This window comes from Eublepharis macularius, chromosome 1 (assembly GCF_028583425.1).
Source record: "Eublepharis macularius isolate TG4126 chromosome 1, MPM_Emac_v1.0, whole genome shotgun sequence".
NCBI classification, from domain to species: domain Eukaryota; kingdom Metazoa; phylum Chordata; class Lepidosauria; order Squamata; family Eublepharidae; genus Eublepharis; species Eublepharis macularius.
Window position 1 is genome coordinate 117,675,491 of NC_072790.1, and position 26,244 is coordinate 117,701,734.

At 44.7% G+C, this 26,244-nt stretch overlaps 1 protein-coding gene across 3 annotated transcripts in view; it reads right to left on the reverse strand.

Moving 5' to 3' along the window:
- The window catches only part of AHI1 (Abelson helper integration site 1), a 181,670-nt gene that overhangs the window by 46,570 nt on the left and 108,856 nt on the right, over positions 1 to 26,244 (reverse strand). For 2 of the 3 annotated variants that reach the window (XR_008597506.1, XM_054986316.1), the window contains exon 20: positions 6,162 to 6,220. Coding sequence is in view for 2 of the 3 variants with exons in the window: in XM_054986316.1 (XP_054842291.1) it covers positions 6,162 to 6,220 (59 nt within the window). In the remaining variant the exon portion in view is untranslated. Of the gene's footprint in view, positions 1 to 5,721; positions 5,874 to 6,161; positions 6,221 to 26,244 lie in introns of those variants that run through there. The other variant, XM_054986328.1, reaches the window with a different exon arrangement.

A 26,244-nucleotide genomic window follows, 5' to 3' on the forward strand; every position in this document is an offset into this window, starting at 1 on the left:
GATGAGATGCAAAGGGAGGGAGAGTGCTATTAAGCTCTGTGAAACACCCACTCTCTGATGACCGGCAGCACGCTTTGGGGCGCTCTCTGCTTCACTTCTTTATAAGCCTTTTTCACTCCCTAAATAGTGGGTGACTTGGGGTGACATTTCCAGCCTGGCTTTTGAGGTGCAAGGGGGAGACTGCTACTGGCCTCTGTGAAACACCCACCCTAGGACCACTGGCAGCACGTTTTGGGGTGCTCTCTCTGCTTCACTTCTTTCTAAGCCTTTTTCACTCCCTAAATAGTGGGTGACTTGGGGGGACATTTCCAGCCTGGCTTTTGAGGTGCAGGGGGGCTGCTGCTGGCCTCTGTGAAACACCCACCCTAGGACCACTGGCAGCACGTTTTCGGGAGCTCTCTCTGCTTTACTTCTTTCTAAGCCTTTCACTCCCTAAATAGTGGCTGACTTGGGGGGACATTTCCAGCCTGACTTTTGAGGTGCAAGGGGAATACTGCTGCTGGCCTCTGAAACACCCACCCTAGGACCACTGGCAGCACGTTTTGGGGGGCTCTCTCTGCTTCACTTCTTTCTAAGCCTCTCTAGAGTGTCTTTTGTGGTGCATTCTTCCCTCAACTGGAGTCCAGCTGGGTGCCACTTGGCTCTGCCCTACCCTGCTCCAAGCTTTTGGGGCTCTGTGCTTCATTTAAAATTCTCACTTGTTTGTAGAGATCTTTTCTCATAGCACCATGAGGGTTGGAAAGAGGAACAAGAGTGGTCATGGTGGGAAGAATTGCAAAGGTTGTCCTGGGTGTCCATCAGTGCCCAGTACAAGTGGCACCAGGGACAGGGAGACCTCAGAGGCAGCACCTCGTTCTACAGATTTACTTTTGGAGATCAAGGAGCAGGCAGAAGAGCTCTTAGCGTTGCCCACTGAGGATCAGCTGCCAACACTGATCTTAGGGGGCACCGGAGGGTCCGGCAAAAACATCCAGCTCCTTCCCATTCCAATCTCCTGTGGCTTCCCCTGCCTGCACTCCACCCCCTCCCCCCGGCCCAGCCGCACACTTCAACCATAAAGGCTTTGTCCTCCTCCTGAGCCACAGATTCCTCGTGTCCGTTTTAACCCCACGCTTTTGTGGCACTTCCGAACCATCCTAAACGACCCATGTTCGGTGGGTTGCCAGGTCTGCAATGCCATGGCGCATAGGGGTGTGGACCCCAAACACCTGTCGTCCAGTGTCCTCCGCAGGCATCTTCAGAGACATCACCCAAGCCTGCTGGCTCAAGAAAAGCCATCAAGCAGTGGGGTGAAGAGGGCTGCTGAGCAGGGAGAAGGGCAAGTAGAACGGGAGTCCACCCCTAGTAAGGCTCACACCCGAGAGCACTGTGGGTGGGAGTGGAACTTCTAGGCAGGCCACCCTTCAGGAACTTGTTCCCTCTGGTTTGTCCCTGCCAAGTAAAAGATTCAGGGGGAAAGCTCAGGAGGCGGGAACTCGTGTACTGGCTGAGATGATAGCCCTGGATGGACTCCCTTTGTCTGTGTTGGAGGGTGTGGGCTTTCACAGGGCAATGCATCATTTTGTACCCTGGTTCACGACGCCCTCGCGGCGGACTGTTGGCTGGCAAGTCTTGCCCACCATCTACAACTGTTTTTATTTATTTATTCAATTTATATACCGCCCATCCCAGGGGCCCATCTACAACTGTGTGGCAGAGATGGTCAGGAACCAGCTGGCAAGAGCAAGAGGGCGGACTGTGCACTTCACAGCAGACTGTCCTGCTCTTGCGAGCGCAAGGGCCCCTCTGAGGGTCAATCCCCAAAGTCCAGTGACAAGTAGGACAGTGGCCCAGGTCAGAGCCCAGCCCCTAACCCAAGCAAGCAGACACACAAGCCCTGTCCCTGGTGTCCTCCTCCTGACAACAAGCCCTGTCCCTGGTATCCTCTCCTGATGACAAGCCCTGTCTCTGGCACCTTCTAAGTACCTCCTATTCTTTATAAACTCTACTACTTCCATTATAATTTGTATGTTGACAAAACAGTCTAAGGCACGACTGTTATCCCTTTCTGGCGAGGCAGGAAGGTGGGTGAGGTCGGCTGCCGCCAAGTTTACGCTAAGATGGAACTTCAGGTGCGGTCACCTGGTCGGTGTGGGATCAGGCTTCCCCCGGGTGAATGTGGCCTCCTTCCCCCCCCCAGTGAGAATACCAGCACACTCTATTTTGGCCTGTCAGGAACAGGGGGAACCTCCCCCTCCTCCTGACGACACATCCTGTCCCTGGTATCCTCCTCCTGACGACAAGCCCTGTCCCTGGCACCTTCTAAGTACCTCCTCTTATTCTTTATAAACTCTACTACTTCCATTAAGATTTGTATGTTGACAAAACAGTCTAAGGCACATGATGAGCTTCCTTGATTGAATGCATCACATTCGGTGAAGTGGGTTCTGTCGGCGACTGTCCTGCTCCCGCGAGCGCAAGCGCCCCTCTGAGGGTCAATCCCCAAAGTCCGGTGACAAGTAGGACAGTGGCCCAGGTCAGCTTGCTTGATAGCAAGCAAGCTGACACACCACGTCACTGAGGTGGGACTCGTTGTCCACTGCCCAAAGAGGCTCCCTCTGAACAGGGTAGCATAAGTTTCCTTCCCTCAAGGTGTGGAAGACATCCTTTCCCTCCCTTCTGTGCCTTCCATTCCAGCAAGGGGCCTTTGAATTGCTACATGATCTCCTGTTGCGGAGTTGGCTTTCACTCAAGTACATCCATTCATTTCCCATCATGGAGAGTTGGTCTCCCCGCCCCCGGGGAGGGCATCTATTGTTGATGCAGCCCCATGTAGGTGGGTTTTGTGGGCAGCCACATCTCCTGGACAGGAGCACAAGTCTCCCTCCTTCCCCCAAGGGCGGGTAAGGGTCAGTCAGAATAGGGGAGGGGAAGTTGTTGTTTGTCTCTTTGGAAAAATGATAATCAAGGAGTGTTACATGAGAACCTTTGGTGGGGAAAGTCGACTCAAGTGAAAATCTGTGGGAAAACCAAGGCTTTTCTGAATCGAACCGGTTCTCGAACCGGGCCGGTCTGTTAAAAAGTTCGTGGTCCGTGGGAGCCCACGAACCCCAAACCGGCGGTCCATAGGCGAATGCCGGTCCGTGCCCATCTCTACTTGAGAGGCATCCAAAGCGAACAGAGCAGCTCGTTTTGTCTTCAGCAGAGATCATTTTAGAATGAAAGGATCTGGTTCAGTTTTTTGCAATAAGTTGTCTACTCTTATAACCACTACACGAGTGAAGTTAGAAAGGACTGCTGACTCTCTGATTGCTAAAGACGCTGCCTCGTGTGGCTTCTTAAGCACAGACTCATTCTTTCTCTTCACCAGATCTTTCAGTATGTTGTCACCATCCTTTGACAGCACAGCTCCTGAATGCAGAGCAACCACAAGGACATCAACCAAAGGCACTTTTAGATCCTCCATTATTTTGTCTGGCAAGGTGTAGAACATTTAGCAATAGATTGCAATGAAGATTGCAATAGTCTGGCACAGACCATTCTGAACGTAGGATCTTCTCAAAGTTTTCAAGAAAGGGACAAACTGACAGCTTTTTAACTGGCTTTTTAAAACCCTGAACATCCAGGGAGGAGGAAGCAGTGACCGCTGATTTTTATCCTATCTACAAGGAGAAGTTGAGATAGGTTACCACCTTTTTTAGAAGTCTCTAAAATGTTTTGGTTGGAAGAGTGTGGCTGAATTATCCTTAATGTCAGAATCCTCCACAGACCATGCTCCCTCTTCCTTATCAGATGTTATGATAACTGAGGAGTTGACTGATAGACTGTCCTCAATCTTTAAATCCTGAACTCCTGACTGGAGCCTCCCCTTCCATGTGTATCTAGGAACTTTTGCAGGTTGGGAGGGGGTTGGAGACCCCTGTCTTTCTTGTCTTGTCCTCTTAGAAGTCTTTTGGGGAGGTAATGGTCTTTTAAAATGCTTATGTTTGGGCTGGTATCTTTCAGAAGAGGACAAGCAAGAATAATCCGAGGAGTTTGGTATGGTGGAGAGGGAGGGGCTTCATCTGGGAAATTGTTTCGGAACCCCTGTGTCCTTGCCAGCTATTGAGTTCCCTCCATCCTATCTCTCCTCCATGAACTCCTTTCTCCCCTCTGTTTCAGGCTGACTTGGGTTTAAGTTGGGACACAAAGCATGGGGGTGGGGCTATCCAGGCCAATCTTCAGGCTTGTATCATCCAATCAGTGGGGAGGGGGGCTGACTACAGAAGGTGGGAAAAAATGGTGCACCTGCCATATTGGCTGCTCCCATCATTGCCATTGTCCTTGAAAAGGCAGTTGTGGCTTGTCAGCAGGGAGGTCTGCCCGCTGAACTATTCCTGAACCTGGGATCCTAGCGGGCAGAAAGGCGCTAAGGGAGGGTGTTGGGAACTGTTGACTCACTACCTGTGCAGATAAAACTCCTGGTAGTGGGGTATCTTCTGCTTGATCCTGGGCATTGTTGTCATCACAGAGGCGTTCCTCCTCACCCTTCTCCTGCCTAATCAACGCCCCCCATGTCTGATTGCATCGATGATCATGGCATGAGCGAGTTTGATCTAGTCAGGTAGGGATCCAAACCACTGGAAAATCCTGACCATTCTTCCGGTTGTGCTGCCAAGGCAAAGGGAAAGGGCTCCCATCTACCCTTTCCCTTTGCCTGAAGCCTTGGATGGGGAGGGTATGTTTTTCATGCAATCTTTTTCCCCCTTAGGTCCAGGGCCCTGGATCTTTTTTGAGGGAATATTTTCCATTGCTGCTGAAGGTTTGTGCAGCAGATAAGTTAAATTCAGAGAAGTTCCTTCCTTCTGTCCGTCCGTCCATACAGCTAGACTCTAACATCCTCCTAGAGTGGCAGGGCTATTCAAATTGGGAGTACAGTGATACTGAGCTAGGTTATTTCATGTTTGGAGGGACTCCCTCTCGCTGTCCATGAATGGCACACACAAATTTGCATAGCCCTGCCTTAGAGTGAGAGGAGGCGTGAAGAAGTGCAACCCCATCCAGTAAAGACCGCACATCACCTCCGTCATTAGCTGAACCACCAACAGCACCTCTTATCTAACTTCAGTTTATTAATTCTTATCCAGCACAAAACTGATTTCAGGGATTTGTGCATATGGTAGTGATCAGCACATAAATCGATTGCCGTACTCTGTAGTGAATGGGGACCCTCAGCATTTATGACCACTCTATGAGTATACACTGAATTTCAGCAAAGCTTTAGATATGAGTACTTAAAGATAGTCAAGCATTATATGTCAAAGCATTTTGTGAAGGAGGAGACTGAACAAGGTGGGAGAGAAACATGGATATCCAGAAGAATTAAAGATGCATGATAAATCCTTTGTGGGAGCCAGACCCTCAGTTATCCTTAAACATTCAGAATTTTTTAACAAAGAGAGGTAAGAGGGGGAATGTCTGTATTAATTATGTACTCACCAATAATTTTTTTTTTTTTAAAAACAGAATTTTTTAACAAAGAGGGTTGCAAGAGAGTTACTATAAATGACAAAAAAAAATCAGTTTCTCCTTCCTCCAAAATTTGCCACAGCAGTATGATATTTCAAATTAAAAAACAGAAACAGGAGACATTTGGGTTACAAATCTTTTAAGAGAGACATATATATCACCACTAAACACCATGACCAATTCCTATGTCTAATTATTACTTTAAATCAGATCAAGACCAAAAAATAACTCTGATTTCACACTGGTTATTATACAACTGGTAACAATAAAATGCTTCATCCAACAATCAAACAGCAAACATTACATTAATTTCAATGAAAATGGAGTTAATGAACATCCAAGCTGAGCTCCAGTTGTGATTTCTTTTCCTTATTCTCCATAGATACCTATCCAAAGACATAGCAAGGATACAAAATTCCAGTCATCCATACTTAACTCTAATGAATTACAAGCATATTGCACAAAGATAATATTGGATCCTTTGTTCTTTGACTTGCAGGGAGCAACTATAGGAGGCAGAAAGCTTACATAGATGATTATTTTCTAGAAGGCAGTCCTTTTGTCACTGAAGTGAAGTATAAGAAAGCTTCTGTACAATAGTGACTTGTGAAGAAAGATTTTAAAAGTTTTAATTCTTTTTTATATGCAAAAAGAAAAAAAATAGAACTCCTTACCGTGTGTAGTCTGGCTGATAATGTTCTGCTAAGAGGATTTCCTACTGGGACGAAACTCCCTGTGAAAAGACAAAGCTGTGAAATTTTGCTTGTTATCCCCATTCAGTCTAATAAATCATTGTATTTTTAAGAACATTAAGATGACAGGATACACTTCACAAAACCTTGAATAAAAAAGCAGCAGCATCTTTTAGCCCAAACTGCTTCCTTCAGTCACGAACAGTTGGAGGGTTTATCTAACTAACAGACCTGACATGAGGTTAGATAATCCAATATTTCCATTCAAATGATTTGGAAAAATAGCACAGGCTATTTTGTGCTCTGAGTTAACACTATTATCTAAAAGCAACACTGTCTTTCCTTGTCATTGAATCTTTGAGTCATGCACACAAAGTTTTTTCTCTCCACCAGTAGAGATAACAACACCTCTGTATTGCATTGCTCATTTTGTCTGAAAGAATAGGAATCAGCTATTCAGTGTGTTCCCTTTGATCATATGACTTCCTGGCACCACACATCTTGCTGTTTATTCCAGCTCTGCACAGCACATCTGAAAAAGGATTTATTTATCCTTTTTGTCCTTTTGCATTTATTATTATACTGACTACTAAGCTCAAGCAAATCTTTTCAATATCTATGGCTTATTTTTTCCCCATTGGGAGTTGAGTGTCTCTAAGGAAGAGAACATCTTTTAAAGGCAGACATAATTTTTTAAAAGGGGAGGGTCCTCCCTATTAATTCCAAATACTATATTCTGACAGATTTATCTGTTATGTAAATATGAGCACAGAGAACAGGAAGGAAAATTGAAGTTCATTATAGCTAATGCCTCTCCTTGTTTTGATGACCCAAGTCCCATTGACTTTCATGTCCATGGTCACCAGAGTATTTTGATCCTTATGTTGTGAAGTGGAGGCAGTATGTGGCTTACTGTATCACAGGAGAGGACTGGCCAATGCTTTCAGAAAGACCATGTTACACTTGACCCACAGTCAATTGAAATGAGGGCAAAGTAAGCTCTCTCTTTCCTCAACCCTTGACATCATTTCTGAAAATATTAGAACCCCTGGAAAAAACGGGTAGACTTATAGAAACCAGTTTGGCTTTTCCACAAATATATTGCCCGAGAGGAAACTCTAAATGTGGCTCAAAATTCACATTAGGCAAACTTTGGTAGGGACATAATGTACAGACACCTCTGAAAAATTCTGTAGAGATTCACAAAAAGTATTCATTTCCCGCCAAATTACTTGGGACTTTGTTCAACTGGATACTCCAACTCTGCTTTAATATTTTGCGTTTACCAAAATTCAGGTCTCCACTGAAAAGATCAGAAAATTGGCTGTAAGATAAAAACTTAGTGGTAACTGAAATGAGAGTTTTTCTCCATACTCTCATTCCCTATGTCTACAAGGCTACAGATGAAGACATGGAGATTCACCCTTTATCTCAGTCAGATCATGACAGCAATTATCACTTGATATCAGAGCATATGACACTTTAATCTTGAGATGGTGTTTATGTGATGGTCTATTATTTATTATTTTATTTATTGTCCCACCCATCCTCCAAAGAGCATAACGATAAATGCATGATTATCTCAGCACCCCAATTTTATCTATCCTCTGAGGTAGGTTAGACAAAGTGAGAGTGATTGCTACAAGAGTTTCATGACAGAACGGTGATTTGAACCCTGGTTTCTCCCAGGCTAGTTCAATAACCTGACCACTATGCGATACTGGATTTTATCATCATGCACATGTTGCAACTTTTAGAATAGGGAAACTTTGTATGTCATCATAAGAATGTCTTATTAATAAGTTATTAATCTGACACTGTTGAAGAAACTTGAATCCAAGAACAGTCAAGAGACAGATGTGCCAAAACCAACTCTACTGAACTCCACCAAAATTAAAGACAATATACACACACCCCTCCTCACTCATCAAATGTATGTTATGGTACAAGCCAGAATGTAAGAAAATATGACACATATGCACGCACCATTCGGTTAAGTGCTCTAGGTGATACCTGCTCATTAGTTGCCTAGAATCTTGACTATGGGAATTTTTAGGCCAAAATTATTCAGGTGCATTGGCAGGTATCCATGGGAAAGCTTGCACAACCTCCACCTGCACTTTCCCTACCTTAAGCCAGTGGCATTAGTCACACTCAAGAGATTTCCTCACAAATATTTGAATACTGGGAGCTATTTATATATGTAATTAGATGGCACCACCTCAAAGAGCTACCTTGCCCACGATCTTAAAAACACTTGAGTTTGAATACATCCACACCCGTGAGTAGTTTGAATGTTAATAGGGTTACACATGCTCCAGTTATCTAGTTTTCTATCCACTTACGTCTTTGCCCAGATGTAAGTAGAAATAATAGTCATACCCAGTTCATGAAGAATACAGTTCAGTTTAAAGGAATAATGTTGGATATGTTGGGCTATAACTACTAATGGCATATACTGTGAATTAATAGATAAGCTACCAATTAGTTCTACATATACCAGTTCCATAGCTGTATTAATCGGTACATGCTGAACACAATCTAGAAGTAGTAAAGTACTCTGAAGACCCACTGACATCAAGGGGTAATATTAAACTCATGCTGAACATTTTCATTGGAATAACAAGACTCAGAGCACAGCTATTGTTGTATTTTAAGCCACTGAACACATTTATCATTTGTAACTTAGAGGCTGGTTTCATAAACTATGCACTGAGACTCCCTAAAGACTTGTGAACAGTCACCAGGAGAGATATGAATCCCACCCCCAACCTCATTATGTTAAAGACTTGAACAGATAGGTTGTGCTGAACCCCACTCCACATATCACAGTGCATTTCATCAACTGTTTTGTTAATTATTTTAGAGATGTCAGAATGCCCTATAATTTAGATGGCATTCTTGTTTCCCTTAGCATCTTTGCCATGGGAATCTTACAACAAATCCATGCTGATGATGACAAGGATGATAACACTGATTTATAGAGTACTTTAGATAATTAAGTACTGTACATGGCATGCCTTGCTCAAAGGCTTACAACGAGGCTCATTCCCCCATCCTTTTGCACTAACCTGCCTGTCTCAGTTCTGGAACAAGTTAGCAATGCCAATCAGTTTGTTTTTCTGTAAATTCAGATCACTTCCACTTTGATATTGGGGTGCTGTTTAAGGGTGTCTTTGGCTTTCTTCTTTTTTCTTTACATGGTGGCTTCACCAGGCAAAGAAGCACATGGGCAAACTACATCCCATACCTCTCTACATGGTGGGAAAAAAATGTGAAACATAATCACTTTCAGATGGTTTATCAATGTAGTACTATCAGTATTACACTTTTAAAGAAGTTAATCTGAACATGATACAGAGGAAAATTATAAAGATGACAATTGTTTCATATGGCTGAGCATATGAAAAAAAGTTGGAAACAGATGGACAGTCAATTCTGAGAAGAGAAACCAAGTAGAAAATTACAGTTTTGAGATATGCTGAGGCTGCTAAAGAAACTACAGATTTTAAACAGCAGCCTGATCAAGATGCAAGGTGCACAGTCAGCCAGGTGTCTCCATGCCATAAAGCATGGTGTACTCTTATCTGATAGCTGCCAACTGTTCTTGTGGGGACAGGAAGCACAACAATGGCAAGGTGTCTGGCCAAGGATGAGCTTGGTGAAAATACCCACAGCTGTTCTGCCAATGCAGAGACAGAGAAGCCAGCATGACCAGTCAGAGAGGTTGTCAGGGCCAGGAGCTGGTGAGGAGTCTCATCAAAAGCCTACTCTAACCCTCTGTAGACTGGGGTTGGGGGAACAAAGAGTTAACTACGAAATAGCTCCACCAGACGGTCAGCTCAGGAGGCTGATACAGTGGGATGAGCCTTAAGCAAGATGTGGGTAGGGATGGTACAGGTCCTTTCAACTGCCAGTTCAGCCACCACTCAGATGACTCTAACAAAAATGAATGTACACATGTGTGAAAGAGCCAGGCACCTGAGACTTCCAAGACTGATCTGTAAAAGAATAGGCTAATATTCCATCCAGAATGAGTTAGCTTTAATTAAACCTTGCAAGTGAGGGTGCAGGGATAGCTCAAACTTTGCTGGTTTAGAGGTAGAAAATCTGAATACCACCTCCTCCCAAGCCACCTTCCACTGCCTCGTGATAGGGTGAGCCTGCTGGCTATGTTACCCAATGGGAAGGTCTCCTTGCGAGTTGGGGGAATTAGTATGCAAGGAGGGCAGTGAGAGAGGGTTAACTTAGAGATCTCCACGAAAGTATACAAGGATTGCCGCAGCTAAAGAACTCTTTCAATGACCAGACAGAGGTTTCAACCCAAAAGGGGATTTTTATTGAAAATAACAAAGATCAGCAGCACACAAAATACACATGGCACACACTCAGAGCTAACTGGAAAGCATTGGTGAAAGTTGGACAGAGTTTATGAGGCTGGGTGATATTTACCATCCAGGATAGAGAGCGTTGAGCAACCTGTGTGTCAAGGCGGAAGAGCTTGAGCGGAGGTTTGAGGGTGGATGCTGGATCCAAGAGCATGAACAAAGCTATGGCAGAGGGGCAATGCAATTATACTGTGGATCCTACCCAGGGACAAGACTGCATCTTATGCCCCCCAAACAAAGACTTAATGGTTGTTCCCAGGGTGGGATAAAGGATTGAGAAGTTGTCTCTGGGGCAGAACTAAAGTTATCAATAATGATTGATGATCCACGAAGTATGGATGGGTGAAGCTATCCACTTCTTCAATCGCCTAAGAATAGGAAAGTGGTTAAAGGGAGATCCATGGCTTATGTTGCGGTGATTAATTCAGGAATTCTGAGAAGGCCCTATTGTTAGCTCATCTCTGGGACATGGGAGGGGGTGAGCTAGCCTCACCGATCATTCCCCATGCTTGCATGTTCCATCTCCTGGCCGGGATCTGGCTTCCATGTTTCTGCCTCAGGGTTCACCAAGGAGACACCCACAGATAATAACGTATGAGGGAACTGCAGAAAAGAAGTGAGAGTGGATTCATATCACAGACTAACACAGGATTATGGAGTGGGCTCTACTACTTTAGGTCCCAGTTTTGAGTTTACATCAAAACTGTGAAATCTCTAGATCTCAAAATAGGACTAAAAAGGTTGAAAAGCTTTCTTAGGTCCTGATGTATCCCAATAATAGTACTGGGAATATGCTGGGGCAAGAAGCATCTCCCAGCACTGATCAGACATTCCTAGCTGAAGCATTCTGTGGGTGATGGGAGCAGCAAGAAGGGCCCACTCTATGCCAGATATTTCAAGGCCATTTATAGTTCTGATGACACATCAGCAATGTGCCAAGGCCTACAGAGCTCCTGCAGCCTGCACATTACTTGAATGGAACCCAATCCACCAACCCCCCTGTGAGTTACTTATTAGTAATGTATCATGGGAATAGTAAGTCCTATACACCCCTAGCAATGAATTCACCTTTCTGTAGTGCTTCTTCCTCCAAAAGTTGCCAGGCTTGGGAATGTGTGTGTGTGTGTGGGGGGGGGTAGGGTTGCTAGGTCCCCCTGTCCTCCGGGCGGGAGGTGGGGGACCCGGAACCTACCTGCTTTGTTTTCTTTTGCGCAGGCAAAGCGCGCACACTCCCAGGGCCATGCCATGATGTCACTTCCGGGAAGTGTCATCATCACGCGGGCCGCAGCTGCCCTGGGAGCACTCCCATGCTCCATGAGGGGGCCTAATCGGGCAGGATTTGGACTGATTCAGGCTGCTGTGGAGCACAGGAGCACTCCTGTGCTCAGCAGCAGCCCGATTCAGCCGATTCCGGAAAGTGATGTCATTGCGCGGGCCACGGCCACCCTGGGAGCGCTCGCATACTCTGCAGGGGGGTCCAAATTGGGCTGCTGCGGAGTGCAGGAGTGCTGCTCCTGTGCTCCACAGTGGCCTGATCAGGGCCAGATTGGGCTAGATCGGGCCACAGCGTCCCAATCCAGCCCAAATCAGCCTGGATCAGGCCTGCGGAGCACGCTACACTGTTCAGGAGTGCGCCACTAGGAGGCCCTTGCCTCCCCACCGGCCAGGTAAGTGGGATGGGGTTGGAGGGTGGTAGCAGGGGATCTCTGGCTTCTAGCGGGGTACTGGCAACTCTAGGGGGGGCAAGGACATGCTGTGATGATGGTATTTCTGAGGAATACCCAGGAGCAATGGAGTTAGTTCCAGGGATTGCTGAAAATTCTGTGGTTTTACTATAGAGCTTCCAGCAATTCCTGGAGCTACTGTCATCAGTTCTGGGTATTTCCCAGAAGTGTCATCATTGTGTGGCTGACATTGGTGGATTTTTAAAAAAATTCTATTTAATGTTTTTTATTAAATGGGAACCCAGGGCAGGAAATCTCCTGCTCCAACCAGATGCTTGGCACCCCTCAGTCCTCCTAGTCTACACTGGATCCTCTTCAGCCCTCTCATCTCATAATAAGCAAAGTAAACCAGATAGAGGTAGCAGACTACAACCTGTTCTGCTCAGGTGAAGCTTTCTGGCCTGGAGATATCACTGGGAATATGAATCTTGATTCATAATTAATCTAAAAATTGATTAATTTTAGACATTTGGCAGATATCTTCTTACTAATGAAGTACGTATCATTTGGGGTATGCGTTCTGTTTCTCACTAATCAATACCTCATACAAAATAATAGGTTTCACAAAAGAGTTAAAACATACTAATTTGATGCTGTGCCCATTATGCATCCATATTTAAGATATACACTAGTAAATATAATAGCCAAAAAGAACAGTATTTATAAACTTGGAAGGCCATTACACCACATGCATTAAATATCTGAGCAGCCAAAATGGCTGCTTTTACAGTAGGAGAAAGACTTTGTAGGAACTGGTAAAATTTACATTTAAAGCCAGAGACTGATAAGGGAGAACACCAGTATACTAACAATATGTGAAGGAAACATTATGATCATATTGGCTGACCCTATCCCCTTAACATGCCCAGAGTTCATGACTGGACATCACATTTGCATAGCAGCTTTGCAGATCCCAATGTGTGCAGGACCCAAGCATGCTACCTACGTACAACACTGAAGTGTACAACTTCTGCAATAGGCGCGTATACATATTGAAGTCTACGCCTATAAAGCCCCAATGCAAATGTCACATCCAATGCATTGATGATTTGTTTACATATCATATTTGAGTTGGATCTTGGTGGTATGTGGGGGACAGCACAGAAAATATTTATAAGTGGTAGCTACTGGCAGTCTTGTGGCCATGTGGGATGGGTACCAGCTATTATCCCTCTATTTTTACATTTAAAATCTGTTTAGGGTTAGTATCAGGAAAGAGGCTAGAAGATAAAAGCTGAAGGGAACAGTTGAGAAGGGGCAAGGTGGTTCAAGGACAGGCTGAATTATGACCCACAATATATGTTTTCTAAGAACCTTTTGTCAGCAGTGTTCTATGAGACCTAACATCCATTCCAGAGTTCCTGACCATTTTTTTAAAAAAACTCAAATCCCCTTCCAATTTTCCCCAGAAATACACAAAGTGAATTAACATTTGCAGTTTCAGCCACAGAGGTTAGATCTTTGCATTCCTGAACCATTTTTTTAACAAATAGAATATAAAGCTTCCAGCTATAATGAAGTAAGACCTGTTACATTAAATGTAAGAGCAATAAAAGTAAAACATTTAAATTAGAGATTAAAATCAAATATATTTAGAATCTGACACACCCACCTAATGATTCGTTAGTAATCATATAGAATGGCCACTGTGTGTTTTCTCACAAATGTTAAAATATGTGTAGAATCATGGAGGAGGCAAGAATGGATTAAGAATTTCAGGTTTCTTCCCACTCACCAAAGTATCAAATGGATTTGCTACAGAACTAAGTGGGATTCTTTTAGTATATACTTTTTCTATCCAATATGTGTACACATTCTCACATGTCACAAAACTAAAAGCAAAGTAAATTTAAATAGACATGAGTTGAAATTCTGTTGTACAGCAGGGTTCATGTTTGGAAACAATGAAAATTGTCTTTCTTATCTGAAATCTAATTTGCATGTTTTCTTGCTCACTAACAAAACTGCAAATTATGCTAACAATACAACTTGGGGTGTTGTCAGTCTCACATTTAAGCTAACACTTCAAAAAGTTTCAGTACACTGAATGATGGAGAGGGTTTGCTTCTCATCCAAGTTCTAACTGGCTAAACAATCAGGATGTATAGGACTAATACATAGGGCAAAAATGTCTATTGATGTGTGAGGGATCCTGCCTCATGTTGGATTTGATCCCCATTGCTGCATCCAGGGGTTATATAAGATTACCCAATCCAGGGGTCATATGAGGTTTCTGACCTACCTGTTTCTTCCTGTTCCTGGTTCTCTTAGCTGCTAGTTCCCAAGCCAGCCACCATATCTTCTTATGACAAGGTACACGCTCAGTATTATTGGAGAATGCAATGATTGGACTGGAATGCCAATGGCCATGGGCAGCAAGAGATGGGCAGAGGGTGGGGTAGTCCTTCCCTCTCAATTTCAGTAAAATTAGCCTACATGGGGGTCTTAAAACACGTTGAGCCTGTGGGAACTTTCTGAATTTTGCGAACATTAATGGGTGCCATTACCAAATAGCTGCTATGGGGGTTGGGTTCAATCACCAAATATCGGAGGGTTCAGACCCAAGTGTCATACTGTGATGAAAATATCTCTTTCTCTACATAGGTATTCCCTGCAGACAAAAGGTTTTTAGAGGCATCTACAGTTCCAGAGAGCTGGAGGAAAGCCAGAATGCTTTGGTTTGGCACCCACAGGCACCACATTGAGAACAGTGGCATAGATTATCCTTGGTTCCCTTTCCCGTCATACAATTTTGTTAAAGAGTTACAGTTAAATTCTTACACCTTAGTTGAACTTGTGACATCATGATAATAATCAACATCCCTTCATGAATCATTTACAATGCAAAGTCTTCTGAGATAAAATGACTAGTCAATGCAGATAGCAAAATTCCGCATTCCTGTACTGTTCACTTTACTCTATGAACCACTGCACCAACTAAAAGCAAGCTTGACAAAGGAAACCCATCTAAAACCAAAAGCACTGAATAAAGATCCTGTTTTCATATCACAGTATTTACAGAAAAGACTTCCAAGCAATGACATAAGCAACATTCTGGAACATGTACAGCAGCTTTGCAGCTTCACTGTAAAGCAGCTTCACTGTGACCACATTAGCCACTACTTGCTTATTAGCTCCATTTTCCTCCTGATTTAGCACTTTCAGAAAATAAACAATACTCATGTATAGAAAGCCATTCCAGGAATCCCTATGATTTTACAGATTACCTATAAATTTAGACTGCAATTTCCTTTACTTAATCATTATTTCCAACAAAGATAACTTTAGGTACTATTTTATTTTCATATACAAATGGTAAGAAATTTTGATATACAATGCACTTTAAGCAAGAACTTAAAGAGATTTTAAACTTTTTAAATGGTTCATATACAATTTAAGAGACATGGGAGTCTAGTTCCCTAATGTAACTAATCAGCTTTAAATTTATGGGCTACCATATTTATTTCAACTAAGTCAGCAAATCAGTATTGTTGCTGAGTTAGGAATACGGTATATGGAACCATTTTACTGAATCATACCATATCTGTCCAGCTTATGCTGTTAAATCTAGCAGCAGCTCTCCAAGGATTCAGGCAGAGAGATTTCCCAGCACTGCTATCCAAGTTCTTTTTAAATGGATATGGTAAGAAACTTGGGGATCTTGTGCAAGTCAGCCATGTACTCAACACTGAGCTATGAACTTTTTCCTCCATCTTCTCCCTCTATATAGCTTATTAGGCACCCAATGATTACAAGAACTAAAAGTGTGCACTGAGGTGTATATTGGACTGTGCAGTGAGATGACATATTCTACTTAGATTTGCTTTCTGGAACATCCCACATCCACCAGTATTTGCTATGGAAAATATGTAAAGCATAGATGCATCCCCAAACTCTTTGGACATATGATTGATGTTCCCTGGAGTGTGCTGACCGGATGTTTGGTGAGAAGTATCTTCACTTCACATTTTATGCTTTACTGGAGCTAACGTCAGCAAGCTAACTGAGCTGCCATATAAAGTGAAATGGTTCTTTAGGTTCCTACTATACTAATTTGTGCACATGGGAAAATAAAGTACAGAGGAAATCTCAGCCTGTAGAAAGCTATGCAACTAAACATGGTAGAACAAATGCAAACAAGGTCAGAATTCCTAAGCTCCTGTCTGCAGAAAACAGTGGTTACAGACTGACTGTAGGAGTTAAGATTCATGTCATTGATGATGTTAGCAGTCAGACCCCTCCCTCATGCTAAAAGGGCTGTTTATCATAAACCCCTTCCTCAATGTGCCATAAGCACAAAGCACTGCCTAGCAAGGCAGCACAGATGCCAGGTGGCCTAGAGACTGGAAAGTTACCAAGACATGAGTCATAGAAGAATGACTGAATGGTGGCCCCCCACACCCAAGAGTAGCAGAGATAATGAGGCTTCATGAGGAAACTCCCAGCCTTAATCTCATTAATGCCATTCCATGCTTCCCCTCATCTATCTAACCTAATCAGGCTGTTCAGTGAACCTGATAGCCTTCCCAACTGATACTTACTATGTCATAAAGCAATATTTTTACCTACAGCCCATCGCAAATAGCCATGTCACACCTTTCCCAATTTATTGTTCCACCTCCAAACAAACCATTAAAGTATTATTTTTGGAAGCAAGATGTCAGTTTTGCTCCAGAGTACATTTTGCACTATAACTGGCCTGCCCAGCCATGTTCTCAGCTTGTGTGTGTTCTGGGACCCATCTACACACACCCAAACTTGTTTGGGCTTCCTCTACTCCTTGTTCTCTGTGAAACACTGGCCATTTTGCTGCACCTCCGTGGACCTCTTCTCCTCTTAGAGACTGGTAAATATCACCCTTCCCCCAAAATTCCTTTTCCATTTCCTCACCATTTTCCTAGTGTATATGCTGTGTGTGTTTTCTGTATGCTTGCCTTTTATTTCTGTTAATAAAATAAACATTTCCTGTAGAACATCTGCCTGTTCATTTGAGAGTTCTCTACAGGAACATTCCCAGTAACCCCCTCTCGCTGCATCTCCTTTAATGCTAATTCCCCCACCTCACAAGGAGACCCCCCCATTAGGGTAACAATGAGGGCAAAGTTCAAACTATTGACCTGTACAAGCCAAAGCTATGTTATGAAAATCCTCTTGAAATCCCCCAGGTTTAAATCCTCTAGTCTTAAAAGCTGAGAGGCAGCTCTGTGACCAGGGAGTCTAAGCAACAGAATAACCAACATATCAACAAGTTCCCCAGTTCTTTTTTTTTTTGAAAATTTTTTTATTTTTAATATCTAACATAAAAAAACTACAAAAGACTACAAAAATACAAGGGGGAAAGAAACAAAAAAGGGAAGGGGGGGCTGGGGAAAAGGGAAGAGCAACATACAAACAACAAACGCTACACTACATGTCTTGTATTCCCTTCATGCTGCAATTTTTCTTAAAAGTTAACTTTCTAATATGCTATCAGATTGGTAGATCTTATACAATACAAACTATATTCAGGATCAGGTTTTCTCCCCCCCCCCCCCTGCGTCTCGGTCTCAGTTCTCTCTGCGCAGCTGGAGCAGCTGCCCCCGCTCTCTCCTTCCCCCCTTCCCCTTCAGACTTTGAACTTTCTTCTTGCTGAAACTCCTGATGGTTGAACAAAAAGTCTGTCAGCTGTGCTTCCGATGTAATCTTGTAAGTTTGATCCTTATATCTAAACCAGACACCTTCTGGAAACAACCATTTATATTTTACATCACATTTCTTCAAGAAAGCCGCAAGTCCTTTATACTTAAATCTTCTTTTACGAGCCAAAAATGGAACATCCTTCAATATTTTAACCTTGTTGCCCAAATAGTCCAAGTCCACATTGTACGAATTATATAAGATGGTGTCCCATGTCTTCTTAGATGAAAAGTCAATAATAATCTCGCGAGGCAGCTGACGCTTCATTACATACTTTGAAGATGTCCGCCGGACTTCCAAAATATCGCTTTTTAACTCTTCTTTAGTTGCCTTTGCGAATGGCGCCAAAAGTCCAGACACCAGATCTTTTAAATTTTCACTTTGCTCCTCTTTTACATTCTGAAGACGCAGTACCATTTGGGCACGGTCCACTTGCAATCCTATTATTGGATTCTCCAAAAGCTTCACTTCCTTACTTGTTGCTTTCATGAGTACTGCGTTCTCGTGTGCAGACTGCTCTGCTCCGGTCGCTGTTTCTTTAATGGTTTTCACTTCGCTTTCCACTGAATCAACCTTTTGCCCCATTTCATTCAGTCTCGCTACAAAGGGCTGCACAGCATCAAAGACTGCTCGTCTCACCATCTCTTCCAAAGATTCCCCCTTCCCCTGTAACGTCGCCATCATCGATTTACTCATTGCTGGGCTCTGCTTTTTCGTTGCCATCTTAGGGGGGGGGGGGCGCCAACTAAGTTCCAAAACTCTGTGAAGGGGAAGAAATCCGCGCCTTCTTAGCTTCAACTCCCACCAATCCTTCGCATATGCTTAGAAATCAGAAGGGATTCGCTTACTTACAGGTTTTCACCTTAAATCTGCTTATTGCTGTTCTCCATGGCCCGGCAGCACGCGAAGCGCTGCGCCAGTCTGCCGGCCTCCGTTAGAGCAAACAGGCATTTTACCCCCTGCATTGCTTTCAGGGGGTTCTTCCCACCACGCCCTGGACCCCGTCTCCCTCACTGGGAGTCCTGGGGGTTAACCCTCGCGGGTCAACCGCCTGGTCAGGCTGCTCGGACGTTTCCTCCCGGACCTGCGGAGAGGAGCATCCGACATGGCCGGGAAAATGAAACCGACCAACAAGTTCCCCAGTTCTTAATACCCTAGCACTAGATGCATCTATTTGATATGGCTTGTTTACCAGACAAAATGACTCTGAAATAAAATATCCATAGATAATGACCTCTCCATTTCATACTATCACTCTGTATGCTATACTCCACTTAAGTGCTCAGTCTGAGGTTAGAGCCACTACTTTATCAACCCAGGTCTTAGTGATACAAGCCAAATGGTTTCTTCATTTAGAATGACTTCTGTATTACAATTGTAAAGACTGAAGAGTGACACTTCAGATGAGAGGCAGCAGTAAGGCATCCTTCCATTTCATCTTGATGAAGGTGCAGCTGAGAGGTTCCCTCCCTCCTGCAACCTATCAACAGAGTCATAAGGAGAATGAGAAGAGGTCAAAACTAAGCAACCTACTACTATATCTTCATTGACTCCTGCTCCCTGAGTAACTTTAAAACTTATATTTTAATTGATGGTTTTAGGTGCGTAACTGTGTTGGTCTGCAGGAGAACAGTAGGATTTGAGTCCAGTGGCACCTTAGAGATCAACAAAATTTTCAGGGTGTAGGCTTTTGAGAGTCAGAACTCTGTCTGAAGAAAGGAGCTCTAACTCAAAAGCTTACACTCTGAAAATCTTGTTGGTCTCTAAGGTGTCACTGGACTCAAATCCTGCTACTTTAACTGACCTTTATTTTTAAAAGATTCTGTATTGGTTTGGAAATAATTTTTTGTGGAAAATTTGGCTAAATTTTAGCTAAAATTTAGTTAAAGGCTAAAACAGAATAAACAAATAAACAAATAGAATTAACTACAGAGCAGGACTGAAGCTGACAGGACATAAAACACTTCCAGGGATGGAAGAAGGTGTCCGGGGTCTGAGCCCCAGCCCCCAGACTTGACAAGAGGGAACAGCAGGTCAGCCGGGCCGACGGGCAAACAGAGGGGGCAGCCAGCAGCCAGCAGGTCAACTGGTCAGCCAGCAGACAGTAGGTCAACCGGTCTGACTGGCAAGCAGAGGGGGCAGCCGGGGGACAGCAGGTCAACCCCTCCCATGGGCAAATGGAGCCAGAACCTGCCTGTGCCAGGGGCAAGGGGCAAAGGCCCAGGGCCTCAGGAGGCAGGGGGAGACAGAAGGAGGCCAGCGAGTCCCACTCCCCTGGGGAAGGAAAGGGGACTAAGCAAGGCAGAAGGGGGCAAGGGCAGAGGGATTGGGGGCCCAGCAGTCACCCACCCAAAAACCTTACCTGAGGAGGAGAAGCAGCAGCAGCCCCAACAACCCAAAGCCACGCCCCAGCTAGACAATAGTAGCCTGGCCCAGGAGTTGCCAAAAGCCAAGCCACTCCAGGTGGGGCTATTGGAGGCACTCTGCAGGAAGCCCTGGGCAACCAGCCAAGGAGCCGCAGCTGGACCCACCTTCAGCCATCAGCTCAGCCAGGCAGGCCGGGCTGCTAGCCAGGGGACTGCAGCTGGACAGGCCTGCAGCAATCAGCCAAGGCAGGGAGGCTGGGCAGCCAGGGAACAAGGCACAGCTGGTGCTGGTCAGTGGGGCCAGATCAGCTACCCCAGCTGCAACTGCTTGGTGCAGCCCAAGACCAGGCTGGAAGAGGGGTGGGACAGTAGAAGGAAGCCCTATAAAAGCTGGCTGGGAAGAGCCCTGTGGTGGTGGGTGTGAGTAGGGAGTGATGATGTGGAGTGAGAGCAGTGCAATGCAAGCGTGGAGGTTTGGAGGAGAGCTCTGGGAGGAAGAAGTGAAAGAGGACGCAGAGGGTAAGCAGGCCAGGCTGAGCAGGCCAGCGAGTGGACTGAGAGGGAGTCTGGGTGAGGTATACCGCCCCTCCTTCCACAGAGCAGGGTCCTGCAGAATCCCTGGCCGCCCTATGATGTCAGGAGCAGACCGCCCAGTGCCACGCCCAGTGGCAGCGGTGGCAAGCCCTGACAGAAGGATCAGAAGGAGAAGCAGTCATTAACTGACTGAACTACCTTCCCATTAGTCACCCAGCTGGACTCCCAGTGTTCTCTTGTCTCCTTTTGCCTCCTTTGGACATATTCAATCATTACTTAAGAATCTTTCTACTGAATTCCAGTCTAACATTCTCCCAAACACATTAAACAGCTTCGAATGGACCTTTGGACACTTATCATGAAGGGTCCTTCTCCTCTGAGGAAAGGAGGACATCTTGGGTGATTTCCAACATCCAATCAGGGAGGCAGAAACTAATTTTCTTCCTTTTCCTGTCTGGTACATGGGACACCCTTTCCTCAGTACAGATGACTCCACGAAGCAGTAACATTGAACTTATTAATCAGGAACGGTTAATATTGAGAGAAAACATCAGGGGTATTAACAGGTACTGTAAGAAAACAATAGCCTGGAGGCAATAGATGAATGGTAACAGGATATAGAAGGACAAAAACCCAGGGAGGGCAAGATGTTCTCCTTTCCACAGAGGAGAAGGGCCCTTCATGGTAAGGTCAGTTCTCCCTCTGAGGTGGAGGACATCTGAATAATATAGATTTAGTTTGTGGTGTTTCACAGAGGTCTGGACCGACTAACATGTTGCAGACTTCTCCTACAGAAGTGTTCCTGAAGAATGCTACATTGGTAGCTGCGCTCCTCACTGAGTGAGCTGTTCTTCCAGTAAGAACCATTATGTTGAGAGCTTTGTGGGCTTTGATAATGCATGTTTTGATATTGGCACTTATAGCTGCTGAAGACATTTTCTTCCCCCAATGAGGGGAGAGATATTGATGAATGGGAAGCCCAGCTTTCTGATTTGATCTGTTTGGAGCAGGTAGGCCTTGAGCATCCTTCTGACTTCTGGCTGTGCCAGAGCCTCTCCCAAGGATGTTTAGGGTCTGGACAGAAGGATGATAGACTTATCTCTTGCAACCTATGCGATTCTTTCCATAGAAATTCTTTCGGAAGAAAGGTGGGGTTAGTACGAAGTACTGAGTTCAGGTAAGACTGATAATGTGTTTAGTTCTGAGATTCTTCTGGTGGACATGATCACAATGAGGGAGATGGTCTTCATTCTTAGTATTTTCAGGAGAATGTCCTTGATCGGTTCAAATGGATGTTTGGTCAGGGTTGATAGAACAGTGAGGGGTCTCCATGTAGGGAAACTGTGTACTTAAGTGTCGCTCCTTAACAAAATACTTGACATGCAGACAGTTAGATAAACTGAATCCTTCCACTGGAGGTAGAACAGTAGTCAGAGCTGCAACCTGTTTCTTAAGTGTAGCTGTTTTGAGACCGGTCATAAATCTATCTTGGAGGAATCCTCCAAGTGTCAAATTCAAGGAAAGATGTAAAATATCCAGTGCTTTCCTCTTGCTCCACTTAATGAAGGCTTCCCAAGAGGCATTGTAAATTTTGACCATGGACTGTTTCCTGGATGCCAGGGGATTGTCAGTCACCTTTGGGAAATATCTCCATCACAGGGAGGAGTTCCTTTCAATTTCCACATGGTTAAGCAGAGCCAGTCTGAATGAGACTGACAAATTTCCTGCTGTCACATGTCCTGAGGGCTTGTTATGATGAGCGGTGGAGATATTGCCACCTGTTGAAGCATGGAAAAACCACAGTTTGTGCGGCCACCAATGGGCAACCACTAGCATTCCCATTCCCTATTCCTTGATCTTTCTCAGAAGTTTGGGAATGTATAGATGCGACCTGATGCCCATTGCAAATTCAGGACATCCATCCCTTCTACTTGTGGGCGGAAGAACCTTGTCCTATAACTTGATAACTGATGTTATCCATCGGAAGAGATCTTGCTTGAGGGACCATTCCCCCTGTTGCATGGTGTAACTGCTCAGCCAATATGCCTGGACCTTGGATATGTCTTTGATGTGTTCCATTCTGATCTAGGCTAAGTGACCTTCCACCCAGGTAAGTATCCTTGCTTCCTCTTTGTGTGGCCTCAAGGACTTGGATCCCCCTTGCTTGTTTATACAGGCCTTGTATGCAACCTTGTCCATACAGATCAGGACATGTGAGTTCACTATCTGAACTGGAGCAAGGCCAGATGAATTGCTCGTAGTTCCAAGACATTGATAAGAAGATGTGCTTCTTTGTTGTCCAACGACCCTGGACTGGAATTACCTCCAACATCACCCCCAACCTTTGAGGCTTGCATTTGTAAATATTTGTTGTTCTCAATAGGTCATAACTCTTTTGCCTTGCAGTAGGTTGGTCTCCTTGGTCCACCATCAAAGGTTGGTTCAGATCTGAAGTGATATCTGAATGGGAAAATCTGTCTTCTCCATGATCTGTTATCAGTAAGGTCTGAGGAAGGTCTAAAGTGGTCTTGCAAGCAGACCACCCAAGGTATCACATTGTTGTTGGCAACTAGTAAGCTCATCAACTTGGCCAGTGACATGAGTGGTGACTTCGCACTTTGATGATGGTCTCAACCAACTGATTGGTCTTCCTGACCTTTTCTTTGCTGAGGAATAGACAATGCCATTTTGGTGTCTATGATCATACTCAAGTGTTTCACCTTTGAAAAGGTTGAAGCGAACTCCTGCAGAGGTTGATCAAGAAGCATGATGTTGTAGGAACTGAATGGTAAACTGAGTGTCCTGATAAGATTTTTCTCAAGCTTGGTCTGATCAGGAGATCCTGTAGATATAGATGAACAAGAATACCCCTCTCTCTCTCTGAACCGTACAATGGGGTTGACCAGGGGCTTTGTGCATACTCTTGGTGTGGTGGACTGCAGATGGATTTTGTCCATGCAAAATCTCAGGTATTGCCAATGGGCTGGTAGAATCAGTACATGGAGGCATGCCTCTGTAAGATCTATAGATGTCATGTATTCTGGTTGAATAACTTCTGCAACTGAGTGAAGAGTCTCCATCTAAAAGTGATGAAATTTGATGAATTTGAGGTCTAATATCACCTTTCAGTCCCCAATCATTTTGGAAACGTGCTCCTCTGCTTGAATGTCCAGAGTATTGGATGGCCTTTTGGGGGGTGGTTATGAGAGGAGGGGGAAGATGACAAAATGTTCTGGTGGATAGCTTCCAAATTGTATGCAATGACCTTGTGAAACTACTTCTAAGGTCCAGGCATCCACCTGCGTGTCAATCCCAGCTTGATGGCAAAGAAATAGTCGGCCTCCCACCGGGACGGCTTGTGAGTTATGTTTAGTAAAACTTGGTGTCAAGGTCGGCTCTCTCACCATGTGTGGAGTGCTATCTAATTATGGGTGCAGGAACCCCCCTTTTTATAGTGTTGTCTAGAGTAACCCCAGGATGGTTGCTTGGGGTCTTGTCTACACTTTGGTAGAGTGTGTTGCAAATGAAAGGACAGAGGATAAAGGGTTGCCTCTCAGATCATCTGTGTGTTTTGGCTATCTTTCTTTTTTTCTTTTCTTTTTTCCGCCCAGGTCTCGACCAAGATCTTTTCCAGGCATCCCCAAACAGCTTGTCTCCTCGAAGGGGGTAAGCCAGGACGATATTTTTAGAGTGTGAGACTGCTGGCCATGTTCTCAGCCAAAGGGGCCTTCCTGTCACTGCTGTCAAGGCCATAGCCCTTAAAGAATGGGCAAGAGCATTCAGGGTAGTGACCACCCTGAAGGTACTGGCCTTCAAAATTCTGTTTGCCCCTTCAAAGATTATTGCTGTCTAGAATAGACAGTCCATTTCTGTCTAGAATAAGTTGGATCAGTTTTCTGAACCATACTACTGATGCTTTGGGGACAATGGAGACAATGGCTGTAGCCTTAATAGCCAAGTTGTGGCCTCATGATATCTTTTCAGCATGGACTTTCTTAACTAAGTTGTCTCTGACTGATCCTTGGTCATGCTCAGACAGGAGACCAGAGGATTGAAGTGTAGCCACTGGAGCATTGATCGTAGGTACTGCAATATCTCATTAACAAAGCAAGATAGTAAGTACAGTTTTTTGACAAGGTTCAGGGGTGGCTTATTGGCTGATGGCTTAGACCACTCAGCCTTGAGCTGTCTCCTGAGAAATTCTGGAAATGGGCAGACTTTTTCTGAAGAGCCTTCCCTAGGAAAAGACTCTTTGTTCCCTGGGTCTGGATTTGGTATTCCCTGTCTTAGGGTCCTCCACCCTCAAGGGTAATTCCTGCAGTCCTAAGGCTGAGAGTGTCTTAGGTAGTAAATACTGGTAATCCTCAGATTCAAGCAGCTGGGCTGACTGTTCTGGCACAAATATTTCCTCCTCTTCCACATCTAAAGGAATCCCCCCTTTTCTTTTCATTAGAGATGCTCTCTGAGGGCAATCCCCCTGCCCAGTGAGGATCCCTTCCTGTTTTTCTATCCCTGGATCATTTTTGGGCAGCCTTAGCTGGTCAGTGCCCCTTCCTTTTTTTTGGAATGTTGCCTAACATTCATTCTAGGTGTGGGGGAAGGAGCGGGGAGGTAGACGCCACACTATTAACAGAGCCTTTGGCCTGGCAGAGATTATATATTTCCTCCATCATGATTAGTCTTAGTAATTAAAAAATTCAGTAGACATGGGCAGGTTTGCACCCTTGGTATATTACCCATCCGACGGGGAGGGTTCTGTTGTAATGGCAGGGCTAAATCGAAAGTGAAATAACCTGCTGTGGAATCTCCAGCCGGGAAGTTGGCATGGGCATATTCACTGTCTTGCCAGAGCTGAGGAGATTCCCAGCATCTTTTCCCACCAAAATCACAGGCTAAGAGAACATGCCACTCCAGCTGCAGAGCAGAAGCGTGTAGTTGCTTCTGGTTTCCACTCAGAGATGGGCTGTTTGAAGTTCTTCTGCAGCTTTAAGGTCGATTTGTTGCCAGGAAACTGCACAAGCCACAAAGGCATGTCAATGCCAAATTGTTGCCAGGAGCACGCACAAGCCATGAAGGCACATCGGTGCCGGATCAATCAATCCCTGCCACGCTCAATGCAGCTCCTGGGGAAAACTCATCTTGGAAGCTGTTCTCAGAATCCCTGCCGTCCATCATACAGATGGCTGCCCAAAATGGCTTCCGTGATTGTCTCAGTTGGCCAGGGAGAGTAGTAAGAGACAGGAGAGTACAGCAAGAAGATACAGAGGAAAGACAAAGGGTTAACTCAACAGAGTCAGAAATACAAAAGGAAGATGAGATTAGAGGAAGGATAAAAACAAAGGTTGGGGGGGGAATCAAGATTTAAGACTGAAGAGAA